This window comes from Sipha flava, unplaced genomic scaffold (genome assembly GCF_003268045.1).
Source record: "Sipha flava isolate LNK unplaced genomic scaffold, YSA_version1 85_pilon_pilon, whole genome shotgun sequence".
Lineage (NCBI taxonomy): Eukaryota > Metazoa > Arthropoda > Insecta > Hemiptera > Aphididae > Sipha > Sipha flava.
Window position 1 is genome coordinate 956998 of NW_020273627.1, and position 21248 is coordinate 978245.

Consider the following 21248-nt stretch of genomic DNA (forward strand, 5'->3'; position numbering starts at 1 on the left):
AAAAATGTATATACAAAATTTACAAATAAGATTATAAAAAATTAAAAATAATCACATTATTGTTTTAAAATTAAATATATAACTTATATGTATTTCATTTGTAATATTTAAAAAATGTTTCAAAAATTAATGCAACTTAAATCAAAAAATGTTCTCTACTATGGCACATTATTTTTTAAGTTAAGTGCACACCATATAAAGTTCTTCAACTCTATATTTTATTAATGATTCATAGAAACAGATAAAATAGTTACTCAAATCTAACACTTGGTATTTCAGAAATACCCAGTTTGATATTAATTCATATCCTCACAATCTAAGCTTAATAAATCAATCGTTCATTTGATTGTCTAGGATAATCTTTGAAACATTTTTCAAAATTAATACAAATTTTTAACTAAAATTAATTATTATAAATTAAATTAATATTTACTTTTAAGTTAACTATTACTAGAATCTTATATTAACATGTATTTCGGTTGAGCTGAATATTATTATTTAAAATATTGGTTAGTTAATTTATACTTTATGAATCAGCAATAACAGGTGCTAGACTTGTTTGTAAATTTATCTTGGGGCCGAGTTTGTTACAGATCGGAATTTTATCATTTTTCTCACATTTTTTAGATTTTTCCCAATAGCTCTGACCTTCAGGACATTGATACATTTCACCTAAAATAAAAATTCATAATATGTATATGAGCGGAATTTTTTTACAAAATGTATAATTTTAATTTACCCTTGAGAATTCCCCTAGCATTCCTGGTGCACTTGACAAAAGTTTGACAATTGTTTGGAGAGCCGAACGTTCCTTCAGATGGACATAATTTCTGGTAAGGTTGAATCTGAACCTGTGAAATAGAAAAAAACAAATTATTTTTGTTTACCTTTAGTACATATAATAACTTACAGTAGGTAGTATATCTTCGATTGGCTCTGACCGGCCTTCGTTATTTAATGGACACGACTCCGCTTCATCTGGTGGTAAACATTGAATCTTCTTTTGGTCATAGTACGTACCATTCGAGCACGCAAGAACTAAAATCTTCATATCATTGTTATCTGCTATAGTACATTGATAGAAAAGGTTACAATTTTTTGGATGCCTTTTAAAGCTTGTCGGACACACTAAATGTATTTGATCAGGTTCCAAGGTAGGACATTTTTCAGTAGAATTTGTTGTTTCAGGTGATATTGTTGTAGGATCGGTGGTAGGTTCAGTTATTTCTGTCGGGTTCGTCGTTGGTGGATTAGTCTCTGATGGGTTAGTTGTAGGTGAATTAGTTTCCGACGGATTTGTAGTTGGTGGATTGGTTTCTGTTGGGCTCGTTGTCGGTGGGTTGGTTTCTGATGGGTTAGTTGTTGGTGGATTTGTTTCCGTTGGATTTGTAGTTGGTGGATTGGTTTCCGTAGGACTGTTTGTGGAAGGATTCGTTTCTGTTTGACTGGGTGTAGTCTCAGCTGGATTAGCCGTGGTCGAATCAGTTCCTGGTTGACTAGGTGTAGTAGATTCGGTTTCAGGTAAATTTGTTGTCGGATTAGTTTCTGGTGAACTAGTATCAGAAGGTCCTGTTGTCTCAGTTGGGCCTACAGTTGTTACCGAAGGATTAGTTTCTACGTTCGTTGTAACTTCTGTCACTGTAGTCTGAGAAGCAGTAGTACTAGCTTCACTTGTGCTGGTTTGTGGAGAGCTTGATCCTGAACAATCTCTTGGAGGGTATACAGAAGCTTCGTGGTTACATACACTTAAACTAGGATCAAAAATGGTTCCTTGAGGACAATCGAAGTGATACACAGAAAACCGTTCACCTTTATCACCGTCCCAGTCGGCACATCTATAGAACTTTTTGCAATCATCTGGATGAGGGAAAAATCCACTTTCTTTACATACTATTTTACTTGGGGGTTTTGGTGAAGTAGAACAAGGAGCAGTCGTATTATTTGTAGACGTTTGAGACGTTGACCCCGTATTCGTGGACGATGACGTTTCTTGACTAGAAGTTGATGACGAAGTTTGGGTCTGAGTAGTTTGACTACTACTAATTGTGGTTTCCGAAGACGGAATTACGGAAGATGTAGTGGATATTTCTGGATTACTAGTTTGGCTTGACGTAGAACTTTCAAAACTGCTAGATTCAGTAGATTCTGTTGTATGGTATCCAGGTGTAGACGACGAAGACGATTTCGAGCAATCTCTATCCACTGCCCACGGGTGATTACATACATTATTAACATGGTCCCAAACAGTTCCTGGGCCACAATTAAAGTTATACTTGGTAAAGCTGTTTCCATTTCCAACACATCTATAAAATTTGTTACAGTCTTTAGAATCAGGGAAAAATCCTTCTGCCGTACAAGTGTCTGTTGTAGAAGGTGATTGTGTTTGATAGGTAGGGACCGATGAAGTTGTAACAGGGGGAGCATAAGTCGTTGCTGGTTTTTTGGGGGGTTGCTGATTTAACGGTTTGATGGTTGTAGTTGGCTTTGAAATTGGTTTTGTAGTATCAGGTTTATTAGTTGTGATTATTGTTGGTTTTGTAGTCGCTTGAGTTGTTGGTTTAGAAGTTGAAGATGGTTGTGCTGGTTTTTTGGTTGTAGGTTTTGATGTGGTAGTCGTTGTAGTGACTTTTTGTGTGGTACTTGAGCTAACTGGTTTTTGAGTAGTTGGTTTTTGAGTGGTTGGCTTTTGAGTGGTTGGTTGTTGGGTGGTTGGTTTTTGAGTGGTTGGTTTTGGAGTAGTAGATTTTGGAGTGGTTGATGTTGTAGGTTTTTTTGTCGTAGAAATAGGTGTAGTTGGTTTTAATGTAGACTGCATTGGTGAAGTTGGTTTATTTCCAGAGTTATTCGTTTGTTGATTATTAGATCCACTACTAGATGTTTGTTGATTTGAACCAGCATTAGTTTGTTGAGATGATCCAGAATTAGTTTGTTGATTAGACCCTGCACTAGTTGTTTGTTGATTTAATCCAGAACTAGTAGTTTGTTGATTTGATCCAGCATTAGTAGTTTGTTGATTTGACTCTGCACTAGTTGTTTGTTGGTTAGATCCAGCACTAGTTGTTTGTTGATTAGCCCCAGCACTTGTTTGTTGGTTCGATCCAGCACTAGTTGTTTGTTGATTTAATCCAGAACTAGTAGTTTGTTGATTTAATCCAGAACTAGTAGTTTGTTGATTTGATCCAGCATTGGTAGTTTGTTGGTTAGATCCGGCACTAGTTGTTTGTTGGTTAGATCCGGCACTGGTTGCTTGTTGGTTTGATCCAGTACTAGAAGTTTGACTAGAAGCAGAGTTTGTAGCCTCTTGATTTGTACTTGCTGCCTGGTTCGTAAATTGATTCATGGCTGCTGTTGTTGCAGTATTTTGACCAGTCGAAAAAGAACCTTGAGATGCAGTTTGTTGGTTGTTTCCTCCGTTTGTTTGTCCAGCAATGATGGATGTAGAAGAGGATTGACCACTCGATGAACTACTGGAACTTGAACTTGAGCTTGATGTCATACTAGAACTGGAAGATGCTGAACTAGACCATTGGTTAGATGTAGTTATTTGTTGTGCTACGGTAGAATCCGATTGTATGGTGGAAGGTGTAGCTGACGTCGTCGTACCACAGTTAACTTGGTTAGCATGGTTACATGTATTTTGACTGCTATCCCATACAGTTCCTTCGCCGCATTCAAATTCATATTTTATGAAAGTCCCATCACCTTTGTCAACACATCTTATAAATTTTTTGCTGCAATCACCACTATATGGATGGAATCCTTCAGATACACAATTAGGTCCATTAGTATTAGTAATTTCTGGTTGATTATGTATTTCATTATCAATTTCATTTTCGGGTATTTCTGACGAAGACGGTTGATTATAGCCATCTCCTGGTTGAACAGGAGGTGAATAAGTCGATTGTGGTTGATTATAGTTGGGCTGTGATGTTGCAACTACTTGAGGTTGTACGTAGTTTGATTGTGGTTGTTGGTTATAATTAGGTTGTTGATTATAGCTTGGTTGTTGACTAGGTTCTATGTAACCTGATTGAGGGGGGTAATTATAATTGGCCTGTTGTGCTGGCTGGACGTTTGGTTGTACATAACCAGATTGTGGGGATTGGTTATAGTTTGGATTTTGTGTCGGTTGTGATGAAGCTGGGATGTAGCTAGATTGAGGCGGTCGTTGGATGTAACTTGGTTGCGACGGAGGTTGTATGAATCCTGATTGTTGAGGTGGGTAATAATTTGGAGGAGAATTTGTTTGGGGTGGGTTGTATGGAGCTGGTTGGTAACTTGGTTGTGGTTGTGGTTGAACGTATGCGGATTGTGGGGATTGATACCCAGTTTGAGGGCGTCCATAATCATAATTTGAAGAAGGCTGGTTTGAATATTCAGGAATGTTTGAACCATAACCTGAATTATTTGGTTTACTAGGGCTCAATTGATTTGGAGCACTGTTAGTTGGTGTATTCCATGAATTGGATTCCTCTGGGCTGGGTTCTGGTTCGGGGTTACTTAATTGTAAGTTTCTACATTCTTCTCTATTAGAAGAGGAAGGGTGTACACATACAGAGTTTTCTGGATCAAAAACAGTTCCTGGAGAACATTGGAACTTAAACTTGGTGTAGTATGTGCCAGCTCCAAAGTCGACACATCTGTAAAATGCCGTACAATCTAAAGGGTCAGGATGGAAACCTTCTGATTGACAGTTAAACGTTTCTTGTGTGGGATTTGTATTAGCTTTTGATTCTCTACTATTTACGCCTATAATAAATAATACGAAAAATAAATTTGGTTAATACTTGTACCTATACTAAAAAATATTAAAACATACCACTGGTACATTGGTAAATCATGCATGCTAACACGATGATGCGGCTCATCGAACCCGTCATGATTGCAGATGACTCGTCACGTGGTTATAATCTAATCTAATATATTCCTGAAAACAAAATAGTAATAAATAAAAACGAATGTGAACACTCTAAAGGATGCAATGACCGGAAAGCTATTCCAGCTGTAAAATATTGTCTAGTATTACATGTCACTGAAAACTATGAGATGCAGTTACAAATGTTTAACTGTATGAAAATAATACAGTGTATGTACGCAATACTCTAAAATAACGGAACCACAAACCGGTCGGGCCCGTAGAAATATGCGAATCTCCATGTAAAGGGAACATAACTCGAAATGAAAATCGCATAGATTGGTGATAAACGACACGCATTAAATTAATCGCCGATCCTATGTGAACCGGTAGTTGTGGTATGATAAATAACAGTTATCAGATTATTCTATAGAACTATACATATTCATTAATCGATATTGCGATCGCGGGACTATGTCTCGTGTACGAATATCTGATTGAGTAGCAGACCAACCGCAACTGTTTGTTATTTACTTAGAACTTCATAACGTAACATTTGATTTACAAACATAATAATTTAGGAGGTACACGCATATAGTGATATTATCAACGGTGTCCGATACCTAGTAGTTTTTTTTAAAAAATTGTATTTTGTATAAAAATTATTTTTAAATCGCACATGTATAAACACACCCAAGTTTTCACATCACTTTTTTACAAATTTGTTTGATCAATTGCACAATATTAAAATAGTAAATCTATTTGATAACCGATCCGTACTGGTAGCATCATTCATGTTGTTAACAATAATAATATTATTGTTTGTAATAAATAAAAAAAATTAAAATTCAGTAGATTCTTAAAAATAACTACATTCTAAATACGTCCGTAAAATAATATTTAGCACACTGTCGATGTGTATCTGAAAATGTGTTTTGTTATTATCAAATATGTTAGATAGCGGAGGCATACGGTGTTTGAATATAAAATAAGTTTTTATCAATTATAATAAACATGTGTAGGTATGAATATAAGAAATTAACACGGAAGTGGACGAGAAAGTATAAAGCTGGGGGAGGTGGGCATGATATTTCGTACGACCAGATCGTGTTTTATGAGGTCGAAGAGAGGAGGTCATGGTTGGCCGTTGACCGAAATGACTATGCAAATCGGACGTAGCGCCATCGGGCTAAGTAGTATGAGTCACACAATATGTGTTGTTACCGTTGTAAACAATACTGGTTTCATTTGTTCGACAATACCGTTTTCGAAAGGAAAGAAAGGAAGATTCAAAAGTGTCGCACATATATGTACGCGTTAAATGTAATCTGTATTCAGATATTATGATACACGTACATAAAATATATAGATCGATACTACAACGTAGGTACATTTCTATAACAATGAAAAATATTAAAAATTAAAAACAAAACATCCGGGAAAAAGACTATTGAGATATTTTATGAATCTAATGTACTCGATAATACAGTAATGGGAATCTAGTTATCATGTAACAGTTATAAAAACTCCGTTAAGATTTTGAACATAGATACATCAAACGTACCTAAGTGCAATACAATATTGATATAGTCGATTGAAAAATATTAGTAACTGAATACGATGTGCAGTCAAAAGGTAGATAAATCGAGTTAATTGTGTTTGCAGTACAATGATTGCGAAACGAATACATACGTTTTTTCTGTGCAAATTAACGTAGCAATGGGAAACGTGTCTATTTCCGTATGAATCTCTTATTCAAAACAATTATCGGTTAATATAATATACATATGATATATGCGAAGCAATAATTAAAAATTACAAACACGAATAATGTTGGGCTATTTATATTAGTTCTTCGGAGTCGAAATTTAACTGATACTGCTTATTATTATTTTGCAATCAAAGTCACGTTTGCTTACACACACGTAAACGCTGTCGATGTGCATGTACAATATGTAAACGGGTACGTGCGTATTGTTTTTGTGTGTCAATAGCTCGTGAACGGCATGTAACGATGATGTCATGGACGTCGTTCGGATTCATGTGAAAACTTAAATGGTGTGCGGATGACGCGATGACATTGTAGCAAATATAATAAGGATGATGATGATCCAGGTTCAAGGATTGGACACGCGCGTCGTGATCAAGGTCTAGCTGTGCGTTTTCAGCTCTTCGAATTGCTATATTATATTTATGATGTTACTCCTTTCTGCACGAAGAGGAAGCAATAGACAATGATTCAATTAATTGCTACACGCACGCAGATGGTTGTTATCACTTATTTGTCTGTGTGTAGAGTTATGATAAGGATTTTCCAAACAAGTGTGTGAGCTTATGCAGTGTCGTCATTTGATTGGGGGGGGGGGGGAAGGAAACTCATGTCTTTACCACAGTTCTAAAGTTTAGCTATTCCAAAGTCATCGAAGTATAAATACGTCTTTTATATAGCCATTAACATGTTGTGAATCGAAAAAAAAAGACGTGCACTATACCGGTACTTATGTATTAAGTACAAATAATGATATTTTTGAACTGGTTTGATGTCTACTCCCTTAAAGTTAATCGGCGCTTTGGTAAAATGAACCGCCGGATCGGCAATTTATTAAGAGCATGCCGACTGCTCTACTTCAAAAAAAATTGAAATTACGCCGCTGAGTATATGTGTTATGGTCGTAGAATTTTAACGAACTTATAACGAATTGTTGGTGGAAAATACTTAATAATATTTTTCTCGCTCTGAGCACTTGAGATTGAAAGATTTTAATTAATAAAACCAATACTATTTCGCGTATTATCTGCGTGAATAAAAATCGCAATTTTTTTTATATACTTATATACTTAAATGTGTTTGATAATGTCCATTAAATCGTATAAGGGGTTTAAAGTCGAATGCTATCAAGATCTCAATGGTTGTGTATTCCGCTACTAATCACAAAGATGGGAAATCCATTGATAAAAATCACTTCGAGTAAGTCAAGGCAGTGCTGAAACGGTAGACGAAGTTGAAATCGTGAACAAAGACGTTATTTCCGAACGTCTCGGTGTTGAAATCTCTGCTCGCGCTCATCGATCGATTGGGTACATCGTGTTCTATTTCCTGAACTTTTCGGACGTTTATAACGCGTTTCATTCCGGTAGAAATCCATTTACTAATCTCCTATATTTAAAACAGAAAATAAAACCGCTCGTATTTTTTCACTGCCAGTATGAAAATAAGTTTTACTGAAAAATGGAATTGCTTTTAATTTTGAAGTGTCTTTCATCTGTGATTGTTAGTATAATTTTTACTGTGAAATATATTGAAGCACGTTTACCCATGCTGTATCGTGTTGAAATACAGGAAACAAATAATTATATTTTCGAAATAATCTAAATCGGATTTGAAAGCAAGAGGTGTATTATAAGAAAAACGAAAAACTAGTGAACACGAATATAACGATAAGGAATATGGCAAGCGACGCGAAACCAATTGGAATTGATCATCATCGATCGGACTCTACTACCAATCGAACAAAACTGCGCTGTTACAGCAATGCGAGTAGGTATATAAACACGGCGAGGACTCGGTGCGTGAGTACGAGTCGAAGCAACCGGAAGACGATTGAACGTAACGTTCGTTTGTCGTATCATTATACGCGCGTTTCAGTCGAATACGAGTAATTATTAGCCGTTGTGGTACGCACTAGTATTTCGATGTCTCCGAGGCTATGCCTGGAGACGAACGCTGTTTCGCCGTGCGGGTTCATCGCGACATTGACATTGAAAGCCGGTCGTTCGCCGACGGATGACGACCGCACGCTTTACTTGAACACCGCGGTATGGGAAATCGTATAATATTATTATCGCATTACGTCGTCGCGATCCTTTGGCGCAACGCAAAACGGATATTAATCGCCGTGGCGGCGAGTGAATGACATTTTCGGGAAAATCGCCGCCAGTATGTACACATAACCTAACGGCCGGTGCGCGCATAACATTATTGTGCGGCGAAAAAGCAAACGGATCGGCCGCCGGCACCGGTTAATGAGGTTGTAGACCCGCGCTCGAACGAATTCATACGTACTGCTGTTATTGTTGTACGACTTGTTTGTAAGTGTGTTTTGGTCTACGCACCTTAAGGAGACGTACGTGAACGTGTGAATACGCACCTGTGCGAGTTTACGTATTGCGCGTATTGCGTTCGTAAGCGTTTCGCTGTGATGTTGCACGGCAGTTTCAGTCGCCTCGAGATCACCCAAAAAATCGGTGTCAAGTTTGGTCGAAGACGGTTACTGCTACGATAAAATATATGCACGACAGCAGATCATGGACAACAGATTCTAACAGTTCCCAGATGGGATTGCATATTTTTTGGGTCCGCTCGTCCGTGCGGGAGTGATCGAAAACTCGATTCAAAGCGAAACCCTTTCCCGTAGCACATCATAAGTGTCTTTCAATCGCAGCTGGCGAAACGTGTACGCGAACAGATGTATGTACGTCATGATGTGTTTTGCGAACGCGTGATTTGTTCTTTTTCGACCAGAAAATAATAATAATCGAAGCCGTCGGTTGATTTTTAAATGTGCGGCGAACGGAGAACTGAAAAACAACGTCGGCAGACGGATATTAGCGTAGTTAGCGTAAAGAGTGTCCGTCTCTCGATTATCATATTATCATAAGATCGAAACGATTTGCCGAACGTTTACGACTGTAACAATCCACCGAGTGCGCGAACCAATTGATTGGCAACAATAGTGGTGGTTATTTTTTCGGTCGGCATTGCGTACGCAATATTTTTTTTTTTCCGTTTCCTCGTCTAATTGATGCATTCTTAATCCTTAGCGTTCATCAGGTTTCATCCGTATTCCATGTCGCGTGTTTTACATAGTACTATGTAAGTTATAGCGATTTATAGTGCTTTAATTTGACGTGATCGTGGCCGTTCACGGAAATCGGAATGCATGCTATTAGGAGATCTTTCGTGTAAATCAATACCACCTAGACTTGTGTGTACGGCGAGAGTCCGTTATCATATGAATAAATTATTAATTGTTTCCAAAAGTGAATACGTATAATTTATGATAATCGATTAGATGCATTTGTGCGCACCGGATAAAAAGTAGTAAAAATGTAGAAAAAAATCTATACCCAGTGAATCTCTTAATTGCTAGTGATTATGTGTGACTTTTTTTAATTTAATAATATTTATACGTCATGTGTATCGCATAAATGGACTAACAAGTATTTTTTTATTTTATTTTTATTTTTTTTAAATTTGTTAAACTAGTTTTACTCCGAATTAAACTCGTTAAATGCGGTTTGTGGTCGGGGAAAAATAAAATAGAAAAAATAAAGAAAAAACTGTTGTTGAGATCTTCGTTTCAATTTTTAAAAAGTTAACAAATGGATTTCGAACAATGCATGTGACTACAAGAGGGACTTCTTCAAATTTAGTCGCATAACATACGATTATTCGGTTAAAAATAAATAGTTTTACATTTTAACACACTGACCTTGTGTTTCAACTCGTTAATTCGTGATAATTGTATTATTATCGTTCAGTCGTCTTTTTTTTTATTTTTATCATTTTCGTGGCAATGTGTTTTTCATGAGATCTACGATCGTAATTACTAGGGCACTGTAACTGTAACTGTAGACATTTGCTTTGAAGCGCACGATTTTTCAAAATGTTTGCAATATTTATCATTATTATTCGATGATTCAACTAATAATTATTTTAAAACAGGTTTTACGTTTTGAACATTTTAGATTTACCATGGAGCGCAGTACTTTTTCCGATAATCGTATAAGATTAAAATTATGAGCTCATCAGGGCAATAACGGTTTGTTCGGTGGTAGGACCAGTAGCACGCAATAATAATAAACAACCACCTTCTTCTAGCCGCGTTAATAGCTCAATACATACTAGTTTTTTATTTTGTACTTAACGTTAACCTTAAGACCTCCAGAACCGCGAATTCAATAAGATATAAAGTATCCGCACTAAGTGTATTATATTATACATTTAGTCGCTACTGTAATCAAATGTATAAACAATAATATACAACGATTAAAATCTCGTTGAATAAATAAAGTAACAAAGTTGATTTTTATCGGTTGTTATTTCCATACAACGTAGTTAAATTATATGCTTTTAACAGTGCTGTGTATTTTTATTATATTATTCAAGAACACATCGTTTTTTTTTTTTTTTTGCAAAACAATGTTTTAATGAAATATGAGCTTACTTCGTAGTGTCGATTTAAAATAATATAATATTCATAGACTATATAAAATATTGTGTTTTTCTCTTTACTTTTATTGGCTAACTGACAATCCGCTACACGTGTGTGTATACGCTTTGACTATATTTATAATTTTGAATAATATTATGATTAAATATGAATTTTGAAAATAATATGTATCTAAACTTTAAATGTATGATTTAATTAAAAAATACTTTATAGTATGATAAAATTATTTTATTAATTCAAGACGTAAATAAACTGATTTTGTACACTTATCTATAGGCTATAATTTTTATAGTAATGATAATTCATTTGAAATGCAATGGTTTAAAAGGAATAGAAACTGTTAATAGATGCATCTATTATCCATGAATTAAAATATATTCAGTAATAGTTCAGTAATTTATTTCTCAACTAAAAACTACCAGTTCAAAACATCGACATTATAATATTATTATTGCAAAACTAATTTAATTGAATTGTTTACAAGATAAATAAATTACATTTAATTATATGATGACGCCGATATTTGTGTGTTCACGATAAAATGTCTGTATGTAAAGGTGTATATTTCATATAGTTGAACTAATTTTATATTATTTCTGTAAATTCGTATTGTTTAGGTAATCGGTTTGTTATTTAAGTGTTGTATATACTTGTGAACTATATAAAATATACGATAGTGATTATTTGTTCAATGCATCTAATAATTGACAAGTTTTATTTGAAGACAAGCAAAGAGTTGATGGTTTTAGTAATCTAAAAAAATCTAAAAAAATTTAACCAATAATATATTTCAATTTAAAACCGTATTACACGTTTTGGTTTCCAATGCAAATTTGTTGGGAACAATTCGAAAAGACTACACGTGTAGGGTTGCCATCTGTCACGATACATCGGGATTTTCACCATTATTGAGATCTACGTCCTGACGTCCCGACAAAAGACTAAAATGTCCTGATTGAAACTGTTCATTGCAAATTTCGCACCTTTTGCTTTATTACTTATGAATATGTGATCGAAAAAAAAAATTATGTTTTTAAACTTCTATGACTAAACGTATGAGTAAGAGTGTTTTCGTTAATGACGGCCCAGTGGACTGATGAATGAAATCGGCTGTTCCCAGAGACTAAGGGTTGATTTTATAGAGTTAAGTTAATTATAACATGATTTTTGCAGAGTTATACAAATATGTTAAATATGTTAAAAAAATTAAAGTATTCTGTAAAAAATTCGAAATATTTTTTTTTTGTGTAACCTAAATAAATAAACAAATAGTTTATCTAATACAAAGAATTATTATTTTTATTACAAAATTGAGTATATTTATACACTCCATTTTAGAATTATTAGAACGTCCTGACGACCTCTTAATCAAATATGGTAATCCTATACACGTGTAAGCATTTTGACATCCATGTATTGTAAAATATACGAGTATCCTTTTTGAGAGGATCAAAATTATAAATTGGTCAACGAACCCATTCTCGTGTATTCATCATACTCGATTGTAAGTGTTGTGACAAATCATACGACGCGCGATTTTTGTTTCGCTTTGTGCGACGATTATTAACTATCATAATAATACACCTACATACGCACGCACATACACACATGGTTCGTCATTGTTACAAATAGCCTGTGATACATATTTATTCACGAAAATATATTTTAGCCTGTAAGTTTTATATATAACACAAGTCGTATTAACATAAAACACACACACACACACACACACACACACACACACACACACACATTCATCTGTATCGTGAAATGGTAGATCTGGTAAACGGTTTAATTTGTTGTGTTCTAATATAATATTACATGGCCTTTTACCTAGTTTCGAATAAATGCACTCGTGGAGTTAAATGCATGTGTAAACGGTTGTTAATTTGAATCGAAATAAATCGGTTTGTAAATTTACGTTCGAAGTGCACGTCAAGAATGACTCCTGGAACTGGGAAGTAAAAATGCTAGTTTACACGTGACCGTAGTGGACCCGATTATCTTAAAATTATAAGGGCAAAATCCAGTAATATAAGCTAATAGACGTTCAAATTTTCTGACTATAACTCTTACTATAACTAGTGAAATAGAGAAAAATGTGTCTGATGTGGGGTAACTGCCCTACATTAACACGTGACTTTCGGTGCCCCTATTTTCAATAGGCTCACATTTATTTTTGTCTCAAGTTTTTTTTAAATTGTTAATAGAAGTAGGTAATTTTAGCTTTTTTTTTACAAATGTATTAATTAGTACTATTACATCAAAGATATTAATTCAAAAGAAAAAATTATAAATAAATACAATTTTTGGTTAGGTATTTATTTTTGTTGCTATTTTCGATATTTTTAGGGCATACTTTAAAGTTTTATTTGGTGATATCATTGTGTATATTTCACTTTTCAATGATATAAAATTCAAACCCTGTTTATGACTATTTATAAGATATAACCCCAGTTAGAGCGATTTGCATTTTTGCGATACCCTACAGCAATTTTAATAATAGTATGTAATTTATATGTACTGGTTCTACCCAGTGTCACGTATCATGTGAGTGTGCTATACGCGCAATAATCGCTGAAAGAACAAAATAGTTTGATATTATGAGATTAATGGCTGTCAAAATGTCTTCCGCATTGGTTCTGTCCGAAGGAATAGTTGCCATTGTTTTCGCATAGGAAGTTATTTAAAATCCTAGAATTCTAGACACCCAGATCACAAAAATAGGTCAAAGGTTCAAAAATGTTAGGCAGAAGTTGGGAAAGGGTCTCAACATGAATGTTTATTTAAATATTTACTGTTACACATTTATGTTTATTCGTTCTGTAACATTTTCACTGACAAGGTACTGTTATAAATTAGATCAGATATTTATTCGAAAATCGAATCAGCGCTTTCAGCCAGCAGTATTTTTCGGGATGTCATTTTTGTCGACGATCGAATGAGCAAATGAAAAACAAAACGAACAGACGCCAGGTTACGTGGAAACTTGTGTAAAATCGCTTAAGCGTGCCTGTCAAAATAATGGCTACGGTGGACATCGCACGAGTAAGATTGCAGAACTGCACTCGGTGGTGTTTCGTCCTGGACAGCCGCGAAACGAACGATGACGGCGGCGGCTATTCGGCCGCCCGTGGGTCCGCGTTCCGGTTAACGGTACGCGCGGGGACTATCAACCGCACGCCGTGCGAATTTGCATACGTACGCGCGTGCGCGAAACCCGCGTTCGGCGGCGCATTCGGGTTTCCCGAAAACCAGACGGCGGTGCCGTTGGCCCCGACCAGGCGCGCACTTGGACGTCTCGCATTGTGCGTCGAGAGACCTAGTTTCCGCGCGAACACGTTTTTCGCATATCCGTGTGATCGTGTACGTACATAACCGACGGCTCGGTAATGCTAGGCAAACGCGAAGGGACGTGCTCGCGTTCTTATCGCTTCTCTTCGTGTCGACAACATTTGTACTTGTACCTACTACAACACGTGGATTTCGGACGAAACCGTATGAACAGTTTGAACTCTAAACGAATTGTGCGAATGTAAAGAGATGCAGTCCCTTCGTGTTTTTTTCTCATTTCGACCACTTCGAACCGTTAAACCTCTCTCTGAACGGGTGACGGGCATCTCGAATCGTTTTCTACACGGATTTTTATCTTGAAAAACAATTAATTTGTTCATTTGATCGTATCGAAGAACACGTTTTTCCGAATTCGTGTTAATGAGATTTTTTTTATTCCCTCTTTCCCCAATTAAGTTTTGAAATTGTTAACCGTGTTAATTTTAATAAAGCTAATGCTTATAAAATGTGATAAGGTTCTCATATAAATTTAATGACGATTTCAAGTTTTTAAAATCCTTCAATCCAATCGATCGGTACGTTGGTAGTGGTTAGCATCCTAAGTCCACATGTTGCCCGGGAGACAGACAGAAATTTAAAATCCACGCTTTCGATCCCGTTAACCTAGGTCTCGGTGGCGGAAGCCTCGAAGCGTTTATCATGACAGTTATTGTTTTAAAGTGTAAGTATCAAAGAATGCGTTCTTTTAAATCCGTGTGTCTGTTTTTGATTAATATCAGTTATCTAGTTCTAATCTATGTAGAGATGACCCGTAATAATATATATTAGGTATGGGTATGTGTGTGTTAATATTTTTGACACTAGTAATATATAAGAAGTTGAGATCGATAAGCGCTAGATTAAATGTGCCAGATACGGAATAAGTAAAAACAGTCTGTCATATATTGTGCAATTCTGTAGTACACTGTTGCTGGGTCATACAAACGATAAATTGTTACAGGAATTGTTCCATATAAAATGCGATATAAGGGACGATGACCGGTAACAACTTTAGACACTTCGTTTTATAACTCTACAAACTATGGATTTGTGAAACAGAATATAATCACTCAGAACGGCCTTAAGTATAAAATATGATTTTTGAAACAATCATGTTATCCCTAGAAGTGTAATATAATATTGTAATACTATTAACTTCGCGGAATGCTCCAGTAGCATATTATAATTACGTGAAGCTTATACATTTATAGCTAAATATGGTATTAACAAAGTAGCCTGGATTAGTAGTGAATGCTTAAGGAAAAATTTAGACGTTTACAGGGCTCAAGTCCTAGAAATGTCTCCGTTGGTATACATACGTATTTCCGTCAAACAATGAGGGTACCTATACATATAGACGAGTAACATTGGACACGATCGGAACTTAACAGATGCCGTACGAATTATGTATGAAATTGTTATAGTTAAATGTTATTGTTACCTACAGTTTATTGTGCACATTATAATATTGTATTGTAATAATACGACGACGACGGACAACGAGCCACGGCTACCGGTTAGTGGTTACAGACGGGTCAGCCTTGCCAGCCACGGCCGCGGTCACGTTTTGTAAACACCCGGCGGACACGATCCGCGTGCGCATCTTCGCCACCATCACTTAAGAGTGTTTTCACGCGGGATATAATATATTAACAATAGCAATAAAATATATACAATAATAATAATATATATATTGTTATCGTTCTTCATTGATGAATTATCGTTACTTATTTATATAGCGATTTAGACTTAAACGCCGTGAAAAATCGCAAATAATCCGAAAAGGTTATAAGAAAAAGTGAATTTGAAATCTCAAAAAATACTCTGTTAAATATTTTGAACGGCTTGAAAATTGACGAGGGAGAATATATGGGGATGTTATTTTTGAGTAATGTAAATTAATTATATCCCGGTATCTGTAAGATAAGTATAAAATAAGAATAACGATATCTTTACCATTGATTAAACATACTGTATGTATAATATATATTGTATGTTTAATCAATGTATTTACTATGTGGTCTATGTATTGACTAATTTTTATAAATGTTTAATACCAAATTTTATTTTAGTTTTTATTTCCACAACACAAAAAACGCATTGATATTTCTTAGTTTAATTGTTCAATACCCTTTGAATAAAATATGTATGATCACCTATTTTTTATTGTAAAATAACCAGGAAAATTAATCGCAAAACAACGAATTGAGCATAAATTATAAAATCACATTTTTGTAAACGCGAAAAAGAGGAAAATTAAAAAACCCCAAGCTAAAAATATTAGACCATTTATATCGAAATCGTGGGATTTTGTCGATTGACAAATGTTCAGTGTATTGAATTACGTTGAAAAATGTAAGCTGTAATAAATTACGTTGCTCGATCACGACGGTGTACGTCTAGTGAAAATGTACACCTATTTCCTAGCGAACGCGCACGCGCGTGCTTGACGTGTGTACATTAGTTGTAATATTTTATATTATAATATAATATAATATAAACGTCAGATAATTAAATAAATCATAATGCAAATAAATTGTAAAACATTAAATTCCTATCAACGAGTACATCGACAAGCTGCGTCGAAAGGATACAAGTATAATAATAATAATTCTACAACGACGTGGAAATAATAACGTAAACAGAAACAGATATTGTTATCTGCTTCACAAAAACGGGAATCAGGATGCCGAAGTATAGCAACTATAATTAACGTGTTCGTCTTTCTACACCAAACCTTGTATGATATTATTATGTTATTTAATGGCATTGGGATAACATGTAACCGTATAGTACGCTGCGGATAGTATTTTATTCGAATATAACGCATACAAAAACGAGTAGTATAATAACATATTATAAATTACGAGTACAATTGTTTCAATTGTAATCAAATTCCCGATTCCTTTATTATTTGAATGACTGATATATATTATACTTTTTTCATGAACCTCACCAACAACAGTTGTAGGTACACGCATCGCAGTGATATTATTTTTTTTAAACGTTATTATTATTTCGGCCAATAGTTCATGTTTTATTAGAAATTCGTTAATTTGTTAATTCATTAATTAGGATCTATGAAAAATGTTTATATTTTCGTAACTATTATAATTTAAAGTTTATTATTGTATTAATGTTTATTATATTAAAGTTTTATTTTTATTTTTGCAGTACCTATATTGTTGTGACATCATAAAGGTACTATCATGTTTAAGTTCTAGATAAATATAGTAATCTACTACAAATTAAAATACCCCTTGATAATAATTAGCAACTGGTTCGATGTTTTTTTTTTAAATCTTATAACTTGCTTCGCCAAAAAAGTAAAAAAGTAATTTGCTAAGCAATAATGTTGCGAAATGTGGTATAAATACTTTAAATTATATAAAAAATATAGTTGGAAAACACATAAAATGACCGAGGAAACTATAATATTCTAAATATTAAAAATACATCTGTTAGATATACATATAATAGCTAACGAGTTGTAATGATCGCAATGAGGTTTAAGTGAATTATATTTTCAAACTACGTGTTTTATTCGAACACATGATAAAATAATACCATAAACATATATATATATATATATATATACGTAAATATTATCAGTCAATTGAAAATATACTATTTCGTAGGACGTGCTAATAATCTAAAAATGTTTACATGACAGACTTACTACTATTTTCTTTCAAAGCGTTTTACATGTAAAAATGTCAATACTTTTACAGCACACAAACATATAACATAACGAACGTTTTTCGTGAACTGTACGAGTTATATCTACGGTATTCCTGTGCATACGTAATTGTAAATCGTTATGTAGTTTAAAAAACTGCATCTAAAGATCGAATGGGATAGATCTTAATTTTTTTAGTTTTCATTTTGTTATACTCGTATTAGTATTAGAATAAACACTGGTACATATGTACATATACACATGTATAAATAAATAAATAAATAAATAAATAAATATATATATATATATATATATATATCTAAACACTAATGATCAATTTAATTACAAAATATTAAATATAATTTAGTGGTGTCAATATGAAATTAAATAAATATGAATATTGTACATACGATGAATTGTATTCGATTACCTTGAGTGAGAATATCATCAGTTTAAAAATCCCCATCTGAAGAATATAACTAACGATCTTGTTGAAATTGAATGTTTTTTTTTAATTTTTGATTAATTATATTAGTAGTTTTCTTATTCTACAATCATATTCTCATAAATATTTGACGTATACTTTTTTAAGATTCTTATCTTATAAATGAAAAAAAAAATGAATAAAAATATTATTGATTTATTAAAGTCACCAATGAACTTTAATTTGATTTTTAATAAAACTGTTTTAATAGTTGAAACGCATTTGTTTTAGTTAATTATTTTTAATTTACTGTACGAGTAAAATTGTTGAATTAAATTATTTACCATCGAAAGGGACGAAGATTTATGTTCAAATAGTTTCTAAAATTAAAATAAACATTTTATTTGTACAATATTTCCAAAAATTACTATTGATTTTTTTTTCGCACATTTATCAATCCCTTGAATATTATTTTATAATTGTTAAAAAAAAAATTTCGAGCGCTTAATATAGCTAACACAATACCAATTAACTTTGAATATTTGTAAACCATAGCCGCGTATTAGTTTAGAATAATGCAAAATGTTCAAGTTATTAAAGATCAAAGTTTTTCACTTACCCGCGAAATTTCGAACGTGTTAACGCACGACTGCTGAGGTCACCGTCGGCAAGAATAGTATCACTCGTTCAGCGCCGCAACGACTGAATTCGCAACGCGATCCATTCGGCGCCCTACAAATAGCCGCGAGATCCTTCCTCCTAAAAACCCATCGCCTCAGATCGTTGCCGGCACCCAATCACCGTTCCCATGACGACCGCCAGACGCTGCCGTAACGTTGGCCCCTTCCCTTCGCCAAAAGTCCTGGTCATCGTCACTCGATTTGATAAGCCGTTTTGGGTTTTCGAGTCGTTTGATCAACTACTAAATATTTCGTAGGTGTATTATTTCCCTGACGGCATGCATACATTATAACGGAAAAAACGTTTCTAAAACAAACCATTTTTATTTTTGTAACTGAAATTGTAAAGTACCTGTACCCGGTGTGGTGTAGAACTTTTCTGTTAAAAATGCATCGACTTATTAGCTAAGTGTGCAGTTAGAAAACATTATTTGCGTTGTAAAATTGGCCGTATTTAGTATTTACATGTAAAACAAACGTATGGTTTACCACTGAAATATATTAATTACATTGCACTTTAGTTGTAAATCTTCATTGACAATATTTTATTATTTCCAATACTGATTAACACGGGTTTAATAATTTACAATAAAATAACACACGAATTCATGTGTTTACGATTTAATGCCTATCCGAAAATTGAATAATACTATGCTTTATATTTTTTACTGGGATGAATAAAATAAATATTAAACAACACGTATAGCATACGTCATGAATAACAGAAATATTTATTTTAATAAGTATATTTAATTTATTTTACACACCTTATAGGTAATTGTGATATACTAAATTAATGTGATTAATTTTAATTTTGATCATAATATAGTATTTATACTAGTACGTATCCATTTGGAACGTTTTATAATATTCATTTACATTTGCATAATTTAGCATTAATAATGCCATTAAAAAAACCAGCATGATCGTTGGTGAATTTATCGTCTATTCTTTATTTTGAGGGTACGTACGAATATTATTGAAATTTAACAAATTAATAAAACAATTAAAGTGTTGGAATATTCTACAACTAACAAGATTCAGGTTGAGGTTAAGATTGTTCAAATGTAACCATATGGAAAACAGTGTTCAGGTTCGATGTCTTCTATATTTTAAACTAACAAAGAAATGTTAATTTGTTATGCGTAAAACAGTAATATTAAATATAATTATTGTTGTACTATACTGTTCCAACATATAATCCTTATTTAAAAAAGTATATTTAGCCTTCATTGTGTGTTGATTAACATTGCAGTACACACCAATCGATTTATTATTTTGTATAATATAATTCAAAGGCTAAATCATAGATACACGCAAATTATAGTGGGTTAATTAAAAAAAAAAAAAAAATGTTAAAAAATGGGTTAAAAATTGTCAATGCACCACTAGGTGAATTGCGACCCGGATATTTTTTTTTCAAGTAGATGAATTGCATTCCCCTATAATTATTCCAAGCAATACAACTTTAAATCTCTGGGCTGAATTTGCACCAACGACAAATTGGAAAACCAACAGTTGTGAGGCATTTCACTATATATTAAATAATTTATTTATTGCTAAACATCTAAATATTTAAAACTGAATTGATGTTTTAAAAATTAGTTATTCTGAAACATATATAAAAATATGAAGTAATGGATAAAGAAAATTCCGTCAAATTGTCGAAAAATAAAATTATATTCGAGAATAATTATTGAATATAATAATAAATTATTAACTAGATTCGAATACGTTCAAGTCGTTTCGTATACATTTTTCTCTGTTAAAAATACATAATACACTTCTATAATTTTAATTTTTTTTTACATAAAGTATTGACGAATAATTGAATAGTTACAATATAATTATAATTAAATTACAACAGGGACGAAATTCACCTAACGCCCTAGATAGATATAGCATTAGTAGTTTACGAAATAGAGACAGTAACACGAGATAAAATTTTATTAAAGTGATTATCGTTTTTCGACGATACTTTTTTCTATTCGTAAAACATTGAAAGACAAATATTACTGTGAAAGACGTACCTATGATGACACAC

The 21248-nt window shown here is 33.5% G+C and overlaps 1 protein-coding gene across 1 annotated transcript; it reads right to left on the reverse strand.

Moving 5' to 3' along the window:
* Window positions 1-109: 109 nt before the first annotated feature.
* On the reverse strand, window positions 110-19250 carry LOC112693335 (mucin-5AC-like). The gene is made up of 5 exons (XM_025568335.1): window positions 19144-19250; window positions 4820-4927; window positions 911-4749; window positions 740-851; window positions 110-672 (listed from the first exon to the last, which is right to left on the reverse strand). The coding sequence occupies exons 2-5, from the start codon at window positions 4878-4880 to the stop codon at window positions 527-529; spliced, it is 4158 nt and encodes a 1385-aa protein (XP_025424120.1). The 5' UTR covers window positions 4881-4927; window positions 19144-19250; the 3' UTR covers window positions 110-526.
* Between the last annotated feature and the right edge of the window lie 1998 nt (window positions 19251-21248).